Source organism: Balaenoptera ricei, chromosome 15 (assembly GCF_028023285.1).
Source record: "Balaenoptera ricei isolate mBalRic1 chromosome 15, mBalRic1.hap2, whole genome shotgun sequence".
In the NCBI taxonomy this organism is placed as follows: Eukaryota; Metazoa; Chordata; class Mammalia; order Artiodactyla; family Balaenopteridae; genus Balaenoptera; species Balaenoptera ricei.
This window is the reverse complement of record NC_082653.1, coordinates 57,795,043-57,807,197: the sequence shown is the minus strand read 5'-3', so window position 1 is coordinate 57,807,197 and position 12,155 is coordinate 57,795,043. Positions and strand designations below refer to the sequence as shown.

The window sequence follows — 12,155 nt, the reverse complement described above, 5'->3', positions numbered from 1 at the left end:
CCTCTGTAGCCAGCCTAGAAAAATCAACTGAAGGTGGATTTTGGAGGAAGGGTGGTTGAAGCTGGAGGGAGAGGCTATTGAAGATTACCTGCAAACCTGACAGCCGTTGCCCGTCCTTCTTACTCCCCCAGTTTGCGGGAAGGCCGCCCTCCCTCCTCCACCCCACTCAGCCCTTCTCACTGTGCTGGGCACCTGGGCGCTGTGAGCAGAGGAGGCAGCGGTGGGAAGGGCGGCGGAGGGAAGACTCCTGGCGCACCGGGCGGGAAGTGGGAAGTTGAGTCGGTGGTGCGAGGAGAGGAGCTGGGCTTGGGGAGGAAAGGCAGAGGCAGGGCGTAGTGGGAACGGCTGGGGGTTCGTGGAGAGCGCGGGAGCGGGTAGGAGGGAGAAGGGTCTGGGGAAAAGTGAGGAGTGGGAGTGAGGGGCTGCGCTAGGGCTGGGAGTGTTGACTGAGGTGGCGTTTGGCTGGGATGGGGTCTGAGGGAGGAGCCGGGGCAGGTCCCAGGGCGCAGGTGAGGGGCTGAGGGGCGGAGCCAGGGTCGGAGGGAGGGATCGAGGTCCGGAGGCCGGCTTTCTGGCTCCGAACTCAGGGACGCGGGAGGCGGCGCGGGGGACTGCGGGCGGTGCGTGGGGTCCCGGGTCGGCGATGCGGGTGCACCTGGGCGCGCTGGCCGGCGCGGCGGCGCTGACCGGGGCGCTCAGCTTTGTGCTCCTGGCGGCCGCCATCGGCACGGACTTCTGGTACATCATTGACACGGAGCGGCCGGAGCGGAGCGGCCCGGGGGCACGGGACCCGGCAGAGGCCGCCAACCGCAGCCAGCTCGAACCTCTGAGCTCGCACTCCGGCCTCTGGCGGACCTGCCGGGGTAAGGATGTACCCGGCGACCCGGGGCGGTGGCCGCCACCGCCGCCCCTGAGCGGCGCCGGGCTCGCCCGGGACTTGTTGCTTGGAGCGCATCCGCCCCCCAAGCCCCGGGGCGCGAAACGCGGTATCTGAGGTCGGAGGGAAGGTGGGCAGGGCTTCTGGGGCTGCCATCGCCGTTCCGAGAGGCGCTCCGCCCAGCCTGCGGCTGCTCTGGCTCCGCGCCCGCCCTCCGGGGTGGGGCACCCAGAGCGGGCGTCGGGGCGAAGCCTCGGTCCGGGGTCCGAAGCCCGGGGCCCCCGCCCACCGAGTCCTCTGCCCCATGCAGTCCAGAGCCCGTGCGCGCCGCTGATGAACCCCTTCTGGCAGGAGAACGTGACCTTCAGCGACTCGAGCCGACAACTTCTCAGTGAGTCCGGGGAGGGTGGGATGGGGGAGGACCCGGGGCTGGACACCAGTTTGGGAGCTTTTGTCCAAACAGCAGGCGGGGTGGGGTGGGGGGCGGTGGCGCTGCGTTGGAGAGGGCGGTCGGGGCGGCCTCTGGCACCGGCGGGAGAGGGGAACGCGGTTAGGAGCAGGAGGCGGGGTCCACTCGCTCCACCTGTAACGTGTGGTTGAGGATTCATTCAACAAACGTTGGCTGAAGGCTTTCTGTGCGCCAGGCACCGTGCTGCTGCTGCCGAAGCCCCAGGCCAAGCGCTCAGGGGGCGCACAGACTAGCTGGTGAGACCGAGGTGGAAGTGCGCAGTTACATTTCAGAGTGACATGCAGCACGAGGCAGGGTGGCTGGGAGCCCGAAGAGACACCTAAGCCAGCCCGGGGAGCTGACTGGCACACCCCCTTGTCAGCCTTCTCTGCATCCTCGGTGTTGAGAACAAGCGCTTGGCAGTAGCAGGGATGCAGTAAATATTTGTTGTATGATTCAAGAGAGGCAACCAGGAGGCAGAGGACCGCTCCCTCTCGCCAGGGACCATGTGTCTGTTGTTCCTGGCTGATTTCCCAGTGCCTGGCACGGTGATTGGAACTCTGGAAAGGTGGGAGGATAGAATTTGAGAAAGCAAATGGGCTGAATAAACAGTGGAGGAAGGAGGGAAATCAGTCATAGTTCCATTCACTGAGGCTCGCAGCTGGCCAGACATGGAGCCGAACGCTTTCCAGCTGTGCCCTCATTTAATCTCCACAGCCTCCCTATGAAGTTGTTTGTCATCTCTGTCTTAATCTTTATTTTTCCAAAGAGGAAACTGAGGCCCAGAGAGGTACCACAGAAAGGACATGATGAGGAAATGAGGACTGAGTTCCATAGACCTTGAAAAGTATGTGCAGCTTTTGATAGACTTACTGAGTGAGGCTTGGGGATGTGACTCTTAGAATGAAGACAAGTCCCTAGCATGGCCCACAAGGGCTGCCAGGGTCCCTCTCCAACTCCACTCTCCCCTTTGCTCTTTCCTCTCTGGCTATGCTGGCCTTGGGCCAGTTCCTGGAGGGGTGCTAAGTTTCCTCCTGCCACAGGAACTTTGCACATGCCATTGCCTCCAATTGGAGTCTCCCTGCTCCCATCCTTCCAGCCTGACTTGGTCAGCTCCTACTCGTGCTACAGGTTGTGTGACATTTTTTAAGACCCTGAGCTCCATGAGGGCAGGGACCACGTCTTTCTTGCCACTGCTGGATTCCCTGTGTTTAGCACAGAGCCTGGTATAGAGTAGCCCATGAGCCAAGGTTTGCTGAGCAGGCATGAGAGTGAATGCAAACTCTATTATTTAGAGGTGGAACTCAATCCAAATTTGTTGAATGACTGAATGAGTATATGAATGAACCAGACTGTTTCTCTAAAGTCCAGTGGTGGGCTGGAAAATATTTAACAATTGGCTGTCTGTGGGAGGGGAGAGTCTTGATTTGTGGCATTTGCCCATCTCTGTGGTGTAAATATTCCCACTGTGGTCAGTTTCAGGCTGTCAACATGATGTCAACTGGCTCCTCATACTCCTGAAAACTTAACAGCTGACTCTGATATAATCCAGCTCCAGCACACCACTGCATGAAGTTCCATTGAAGGAGATATCCCCTAGATGCTTGGAATATGAGGGGGGTGGAGGAAAGGAAGTGGTCTCACGAACTCTGTCCTCAGCCCCAAGCTGCAGTAGGAGGAACTTTGGGTGTTCTTAGAGCATTTCAAGAATAACCAAGAATTCCTGTTCAAAAACTCCTGTGTTGGCTTAACAGGCTTCTGAATGTAGTGCTGTGGTCCACAGAGAAGGCTGGAGAAGGTAGCAAGGAGATGATGTATCAAGCTACTACAGCCTTAAAACAAAGTTGGTGTCTCTTTGGACTTTAAAATTGTTCCTGTGCAGCTTATTTTATTTATTTTTTATTTTTTATTATTTTTATTTTATTTATTTATTTTTGGCAGTGTCGGGTCTTCGTTGCTAAGCGTGGGCTTTCTCTAGTCGCAGCGAGTGGGGGCTACTCTTCGTTGTGGTGCGTGGACTTCTCATTGCGGTGGCTTCTCTTGTTGTGGAGCATGGGCTCTAGGCATGAGGGCTTCAGTAGGTGCGGCGTGCAGGCTCAGTAGTTGTGGCACACAGACTTAGTTGCTCCGCGGCATGTGGGATCTTCCTGGACCAGGGCTCAAACCCGTGTCCCCTGCATTGGCAGGCGGATTCTTAACCACTGCGCCACCAGGGAAGTCCCCCCAGCCTCTTTTAGATGCAATCACATCTATGGCCCTTTGCTGGGCTGAGTGCTGGCATTCAGCCTGCTTATCACATCAGTGAGTAAATTGGATGGCTAACCACAGTCACCACTGGTCTGGCCTCTTCATGAAACTTGATAATGAACCAACCCTGTGTTGTCCAGGGTTTTGAGAAACAGGCAAAACTCACATCCACAGTCTGTTCATCTGTTCCCTTGGCCCTAGGTCTAACCCCCTGCTTCACCACCAACTAGGCACGTGGCCTTGGGCAAATTCCTATACCTCTCTGAGCCTCAGTTCCCTCATGGGCAAAATGAAGATAACTGTCATGGCTCCTCATAAGGCTATTTCAAGGATGAAGTGGGAGAGTGTATTTAAAGAGCCTCATGCAGTGTCTGGCTCCTTTAAGTCTGCCGTAAGTGTTAGCTGCTCTTACTACCATTGTATCAACACAGAGAGGAGGCTGCCACTTCAGACCTCGTGCTCACTGCAAATCACCCCCAGAGAGAGCTTTTTCACAGAATCTCTTCATCCCCAGAAAGAGTTTTGAATGTTGCCCAAGTTCTTTTATTATATGAAGACGTTTCATTCCCTTTATGCAGAGCCCATAGAGGAGAGAGGCCAGGTGACAAACAGCGTGTTCTGTGAGTCAGCCTCCTGGACAAGTCCCCGTGGGGGTGTATGGGAAGAACCATTGGTTTTTCCTCCAAGAAAATCCAAGCAGGTAGCCTACTTCAGTACCCAATAAAAATCCACCTTGCTTGGATGTTTTATCTTCCTGATTAGCTCTGGGGATGTCATGGGTTTGGTTCCGTGGCTAGGGACTGGAATTGGTTTTGGTGGCGGGGGGGGTCTTCAAATTCAGCACAGTTTACATAAAACAGCCACAGTCTAGAACCAACCAGGCTAGCTGTATCAGCCAGGAGTCTTTTGATGGTAAGTGACGGAAACTCAAATCATACTAGTTGAAACAGAAAAGGAATTCCTGGTCCACGAAACTAAAAATCTCAAGCCCCCTGGGATCCAGAGCTAAACTTAATGTCTTCTTCTCCTCCCTGGGCTTTGCTTCTGTTTGGGTTCTGCTTTCAACTAAATCCTCTCCAGAATCATCAACCTAAGCAGAAGGAGACTGTTGCCCAGTCATTCTGCAAAACCACCAGGTAGGTCTCTCATTGGACTAAATTGCATTATGTGCCCAGGTCTGAGCCAGTCAGTGTGGCCGAAGGGAAGGAATGTGCTGATTGGCTGAGCTGAGTCATGTGCCTCTCCCAGCAGGATGTGGGGGGGCGGGGTCAGCCACATCATAGATAAGGGCCCTCCTTCTTCCCAGCTGTGTGACTGCTGGCCAGTCACCTGCTTCCATAAATGGGCTGTTTTATAAACAGCAAGGTCCTACTGTATAGCACAGGGAACTATATTCAATATCCTGTAGATGGAAAAGAATATGAAATATATATATATGTATGTATAACTGAGTCACTCTGCTGTATAGCAGTAATTAACACAACATTGTAATTCAACTATACTTCAATAAAATAATAAATTAAAAAAAAATGGGCTGTTTTGAGATCACGGATGGAAAGCATCCAGCGTAGGGTATCACCCAAAGCAGGAGGTCAGTTATTGTCTCCTCCTTCTGCTCTAAGTCATATTGTCTCCCTGAACCTCAGGCTTCTCATCTGTAAAATGGAGCTAATCATTGCAAATGTCCTTGCTTGCTTAGTGCTGGGGATAAAACATGATGAGACAGGTGGGGTCCTTGCCATATAGGTGTAGTGTCTAGTGCAGGAGACAGATAATAAACACGTGGACCAGTGAATAAATTAACATAAAATGGCTTCAAATAGTAGTAGGTGTAACAAAGGAAATAAAACAGGGGTGTGTAATAAAAGGAGGTGGGGACCACTTTCAGTGGAGTGGTTGAAGGGCTATAAAAATAACAGTCAATGCTTACAGAACAGGTGCTGTGTGCTAGACCCTGTCCTGAGGTCTTTACATGTTTCAACCCATTTAATCTTTACAACAGACCCATGAGGCAGGTACTGTTATTATACTCCTCACTTTTCAAATGAGGAAACCGAGGCACAGAGAGGTTAGGTAAGTTACCAAAGTTTGCACGGTAACTGGTTGATCTGGGATTTGAACCCAGGCAGTTTCTATTCTTTTAGAATGATGCTACACCGAGGGTAATTCCAGTATAACGTGAGTGTGCCAAGACCGGAGGCCACGGCAGACCAGGGGAAAAGTTCCTAGCCTGTTTCTTGGGTTCAGAGTTCTGCTATCCTCCACTGCCTACAGTAGGAACTCAACACGTGAGAACTAAGATTACCATGTAGAATTAATAAAACTAATAATGTTGACAGGTCATTTTTTCCATCAAGAGCAAATATGTACCCAGGTGCAAGAGATCTTTTCGACTCAGAAGTGCTTTGTTGCAAAGGAAAAGCAAACCCAGAAAAATGCCAAGACGTTCACGCCAAGGCTAACTGTGTGAATGATCCATTATTGCACTGTTCAAAGAATAGCTCGATGGGAAAAGCAGCCTTCCAGAGTGCTTGCGAGGTCAGGAAGCCCCGGGGTGGTTAGCGAAGTAACAGTCCTTCTCTTAAAGAGAGCAGAGAAGTATTATTCTCCAGAAACATCAGAAGCTCTGGAGAAAGAAGGAAGTCTCAGGAACCATTTCCCAAAGGGGAAAGTGTCACTATCTCTATTTTCAAACCTTGTCAATATGACTTGGAGACTCCAAGAAATGCTCAGAGATATTCAGTCCTATTATGCCTGGTAAGGAAGTGGATTTTTAAAATTTTTGTAAATTTTCGAGTCTATTGTCACTAGAACATAGCTTCCTTGAGGACGGGGCTGCATGTTAGTTATCTTCCTGATCTCCAACATTATTAGTATTATTAACTCTAGACGGTAATCTTAGCTCTCACATCTTGAGCTCCTACTGTAAACAGTGTAGTGGACTGAAAGGTATCACCCCCCAAAAGATGTGTCCACGTCCTAACCCTCAGTACCTGTGAATGGGACCTCATTTGGGAAAAGTATCTTCGCAGGTGTAATTGAGTTAAGGCTCTCGAGATGAGATCATTGTGGATTAACCTAAATCCTGTGACAAGTGTCCTCGTAAAAAAAGGAGAATCACAGAGGAGAGAAAAGAAGGTCATAAGAAGATGGAGGTGGACAGAGGGATGCTGTCCTGAGCCAAGGAACGCCAAGGATTGCCGGCAACTGCCAGAAGCTGGAAGAGGCAAGGAAGGATTCTCCCCTGGAGTCTCTGAAGGGAGCGCGGTCCTGCTGATACCTTGATTTGGGACTTAGGGCCTCCAGAACCGTGAGAGAATAAATGCCTCCTGCTATTAAGACACCTAGTTTGTAGTAATTTGTTATGTCAGCTCTAGGAAATTAAAACAACTATCTCATCTATAGAGGTGCACCCCCCTCACCGCCCACCCCGTTTTTCTGCATCATCACACTCATGTCCTTTGTGACACTCGGTCTGTAATTATCCCCTTTATTTCCTGCTAGGCTGTCTCCTGTACTGCACTGTGATCCCCATGAGGGCAGAGACCTTGTTCCCTGCAGCATCCCCAGGCTCTGTGGGGCCCATAGACACTTGTTTCTGAGTGAGATGTGACTGGAGGTGGGGACATTTCCAAGTAGAACAGAACTCAGAATCAATATTTATGTCCCCAGACAGCAGTCCTGAAAATCAGAAAATAAAAAAGACCAAGGCACATACCAAAAAAAACCAATATATACTAAACCAAATTTCAGCAGGAGATCTTACAAGTTTCCCAGGGGGTGTCCTGTTCTTGCCCAGACATTTAATTGAACATGTATGAGAACTCAGCAGCAGCGTTGTCTGGGGACCTCACACGTGGGACTGCTGGGCCAAACCAGCTCCGGGAAACACAGACATAGAGAATGGACTTGAGGACAGGGGGGAGGGGGAAGGGTAAGCTGGGATGAAGTGAGAGAGTGGCATGGGCATATATATACTACCAGATGTAAAATGGATGGCTAGTGGGAAGCAGCCGCATAGCACAGGGAGATCAGCTCGGTGCTTTTTGTCCACCTAGAGGAGTGGGATAGGGAGGGTGGGAGGGAGACGCAAGAGGGATGAGATATGGGGATATATGTATACGTATAGCCGATACACTTTGTTATAAAGTAGAAACTAACACACCATTGTAAAGCAATTATACTCCAATAAAGATGTTAAAAATAAATAAATAAATAAATAAATAAATAAAGTCATTGGGTCTCACCCGGGATGAGCTCATCTGGAGACCCTGGACTTCGTTACATCGGCAACGACTCTTGTCCCTAATGAGGTCACATTCACAGGTTCCTGCTGGATGTGAACTTGGGAGCCGCCTTTCAACCCACTACGCCCTCTGCTGTTCACTCTCAATATAGTGGCCAGAGCGACCTTTAGGAACTGAAGTTAAATTCTATGTTTCTTCCGCCCCAAACTGTCTGGTGGCCTCCATCTCATTCAGAGAGAAGTTCAAAATCTTCCCGATGGCTCAGGAGCCCCACGTGAGCTGCTGTTAACTCTGCCTTCCTCCTCCACTCCCTTCTCCTCCCTAACTCCCCGCTGCCCTCCCCGGCTTTCCCCAGCCTCAGCCCCAGCAGGCACACGCCCTCCCATCTAAGACTCCGCCCCCGCTCCTCTCTGCGGTCCCTCCCTTCTGGCCCTTCCTTTTGCACAGCTGCCTCCCTCGCCTCCTTCAGGTCTTTGCTCCAATGTCACTTCTTCAGTGGAGCCACTGCTCCGGACCCTCCTCTGCTTTATTCACGCCCCTCCCCAGGAGTTTGTCACCACCTCTCAACTTTGTCACTTATTTGTTCACTTGCTTGACTCCATACAGCCCGACGAGGGCAGGAGTCCTGGTGGATTTGCCGTTGAATCCGCTGTGCTGGGGACAGAGCCTGGCACAAAGCATGCACTCAGTACACATGTGCTGAGCGAATAAGCGAATGAACAAGAACGATACTTGCCTCGCAGAGTGTGTGAGAATTACTTGAGCTGATACTCATACAGCACAAAGTCTGGCATAGCTGAGCCTCGATAACTGTTGCTATTAATAATATTATTATCATCATTATTATTAGCAGCAGTGGTGTCGATTTTTTCCCCCAGCGTTTGGGTGCTGGCCCACAGGAGGTGCTCAGTGAATGTTTGTTGATTAACAGAAGGATGTTAGTAACCTGCTGTCCTCCTGTCTCCCCTAAGCCATGCATGGGACGTTTGCGATTCTGCTGCCTCTCAGCCTGATCCTGATGGTTTTTGGGGGGATGACAGGGTTTCTGAGCTTCCTCCTGCAAGCCTCCCTCCTCCTCCTGCTCACGGGGACCCTCTTCCTCTTTGGAGGTAGGTGCCCACCCTGCACGGGGCCCAGGTTCCAGAAGGGGCTGTGCACGATCCCCCAGAAGGGAAGGGTTGGGGGGGTCCCATCGCTTCTGGGGCTTGGTTCCCCCTCCTGTGATCTCCTAGCTGGAAGGGATCAGTAGTTTCCCACCCAGGGTCCCTGGGTCTGTGTTCCCAAGAGAGAACCATAGGGGTGAGAGCAGATTCTGAGAATTGCTTTCATTACTTCACAAAAGAAGCGTGTTGTGAGAGCGTCAGCGTTAGGGCCATGGGCTGGAGGGAGACCCTCACTCTGGCCACCCTCAGTCTTTCATGTGCACTTGCCATCCTGACAGGCGTTGCTTTGATTGATTAAAACCAAAATCACAGCTGGTTGTTTTATGGCCTCCCTGCTTCTGGTGCATTTGAAATGGACCTTAAAAAAGAACAAGAACAGGGTCTTCCCTCGTGGCACAGTGGTTAAGAATCCGCCTGCCAATGCAGGGGACACGGGTTCAAGCGCTGGTCCTGGAAGATCCCGCATGCCGTGGAGCAACTAAGCCCATGAGCCACAAATACTGAGCCTGCGCTCTAGAGCCCGTGCTCCGCAAGAGAAGCCACCGCAATGAGAAGCCTGCACACAGCAACTAAGAGTAGCCCCCGCTCGCCCCAACTAGAGAAAGCCTGCACACAGCAACAAACACCCGACACAGCCAAAAAATAAAATAAAATAAATTAAAAAAAAAAAAAAGAACAAGAACAGTAATGACACACACACTTAGAATCCATGGAGGGAAATAAAGAAAAGTAATGCCTGGAGGTGAGAATACGGTGAGGCTCCGATCCCCCCCACCCACCTGCTATTATTATTAATATTGGCATGAATAGTTTGTCCAGTGACTAATCCTCCAAACAGCACCTTCTAGGAGAACTCTCTTGATGGAGAAATTCTCTAATTTGCCACGAAACAGGCAACGAGCACTTGGCATGTGGCAGGTGCCAATGTGGAGCTGAGATGTTCATTTAAATTAATATAAGTTTAAAGAGCCATGTGGGGCCAGTGGCTATGGGACTGGACAGTGCATTCTCATAACGTATGGATGGAGCACTGCCGTGTGCAGGGTGCTGTTCTGGGTGCTGGGCATTCAGGATGGACCCTCTGGAGCTCACATTGGGGCAGACAGGCATTAGTTAAGTCGTTTCACAAACAAATTCTGACCTGGGCAGTGATGGAGGGCCATGTGATGTTGTGCAACCCCACGGTGGGTTTGACTGGCTCGGGGGGAGGTCCAAGAATTGCCAGGAGCTGAGATGCGGGGATAGGCAGGAGTTACCAGTGGCAGGAAGGGAGGGGAAGGGAGGAGGGAGCACGGGGCAGAGGGACCAGCAGTGGGAAGGAGGGGCAGTGCCCCGGGATGGGGGTCTGATCTGCTCTCCTTTGCAACCCCTTCAGCCTTGGTGACCCTCGCGGGCATCAGCGTCTACATCGCGTATTCAGCCGCCGCCTTCCGGGAGGCACTGTGTCTCCTGGAGGAGAAGGCCCTGCTGGACCAGGTGGACATCCGCTTCGGCTGGTCCCTGGCCCTGGGCTGGATCAGCTTCATCGCCGAGCTGCTCACCGGGGCGGCCTTGCTGGCAGCAGCCCGCGTGCTCAGCCTGAGACGGAGGCAGGACCAGGCCATCTGAGCCCCGATGCCTGGTCGTGGTGGGAGGGAGGGGCTTGGCCTGGGGGCCTCATGGACCCATCTCGGTGGGCTGCGGCTTCCTCTTCCTCAAAGGCCACCACCTGGGAGCCGCTGTGGACTGGGATCCAGCCCTGGCTGTCATCTCAGTGCTGCCTGGCACGGTGTGTGCTCTGTCCAGGCACATGTGTCTCGTGTGGGCTGGAGGAGGCTGAGTGCCAAGCCCATGAAAAAACAAAAGCACCCCCTTCATCATGTACAGAACTTACTGATTGCAACCTCCGTGAGTCTCCTCTGGCTTCACATCACCCTCACTCCTGCCCTTTGGATGGGTTTCTCTTCTTTGTTAAGGAAATGGAGGACCAGAGAGGTTAGGTAAGTGTTGCAAAAACACACAGCAAGCTAGAGGCATGTTCTCCTTTATCACAGCTTTTCTGAGCAGGTTCATGCCGGCTGGCTGTGACGTGGGTCCTGTGTGTGGGGGATGCTGCGTCTCAGACACCGGGCTTCACGCTCCCCGTGACCTGGAACCAGGCAGGAGGCACCGTGGGAAATCGGAAGGAAGACAGCAGAGATCTGGGCTTCGCAGCAACCAGGAGGTGGGCGTGTCCTCCCTGACCCCAGCCGGGCTCGTGCTCACCTGGTCTAGAGTCCTGAGCCTCAAGCAGAAAAGGCTCCGTTAATGCAATGATTCTCCGTGGTCAGCGAGTCGCTTTTGAAACGTAACAGAGTCATCCCAGAGATGAAAGCCCCTCTTGGACGTTCCGGTGGTCAGTGGTCCCATTCATGTGCCACTGCACAGATGCCAGGAGGTCCTCACGGGAGGAGAGGAAGGATCAGCAAGCCCACAGTCAGCAGGAAGGGCAAGAAGCAAACCTGTGATGCCCAAGAAGCACTCATCGGCAAGCTCACCGTGGAGCAGAGAATTACCCGCACTCACAGTTAGTGGGAAACAGTGATCCTCCAAACACAACGAGCACCTCCTGGACCATCGGCTTTGCATTTTGCCTTCACTCCAAACGCTAAATGTGAGCTCAGGACACCCCAAGCCTCTGATAGAAATAGTTTCCACATCAAAGTGTTGATGGAGCCCAGTTCTCAGGTGCAACATCCAAGGCCAGTGAGATTTAAACACGCTGGGAAACACATAACCAGTGGCATCTGCTAAGTCCTCCGACATCCCCTGAATAAGGCCTATGCATGGGGACCAGCAGATCTCAACCCTAACACCCCATTGCAGTCACCCGGGGAATTTAAAAAATGCCCAGGTGTCACCTCAGGCCATGAAATCACAGTCTCTGGGGTTGGGGGCCCAAGCACCATTAGCTTCCAAAACTGCTCCGGTTTTTCCCAAAGTACAGCCTGGGTTGAGGTAAGCACCAGGCTGGCTTAGAACTCGGACAGATGCCTGTGTGTAACTTTATAAAACACAGGTGGGATTTCCTGTGGTGATGGTCTCAGCTCCATAAGAGGCTGCATTTGGGGGAACAACAACAACAACAAAAACCTTAAGAAGGAGAGTGGCCTGGCGTTTGGTTCATACTAGCGCATCTCAAATTCCTGGAGATC

General features: G+C 52.1%; 1 protein-coding gene across 2 annotated transcripts; it reads left to right on the top strand.

The window, feature by feature from the left end:
• The first annotated feature begins 643 nt into the window (after positions 1-643).
• TMEM114 (transmembrane protein 114) lies at positions 644-10,590 on the top strand. Of its 2 annotated transcripts, XM_059898171.1 has the most exons (4): positions 644-863; positions 1,188-1,268; positions 8,791-8,928; positions 10,358-10,590. In XM_059898171.1, the coding sequence occupies exons 1-4, from the start codon at positions 644-646 to the stop codon at positions 10,588-10,590; spliced, it is 672 nt and encodes a 223-aa protein (XP_059754154.1). The 2 variants fall into 2 exon arrangements, with proteins under 2 accessions (XP_059754154.1, XP_059754155.1); XM_059898172.1 differs by lacking the exon at positions 8,791-8,928.
• Positions 10,591-12,155: the final 1,565 nt, after the last annotated feature.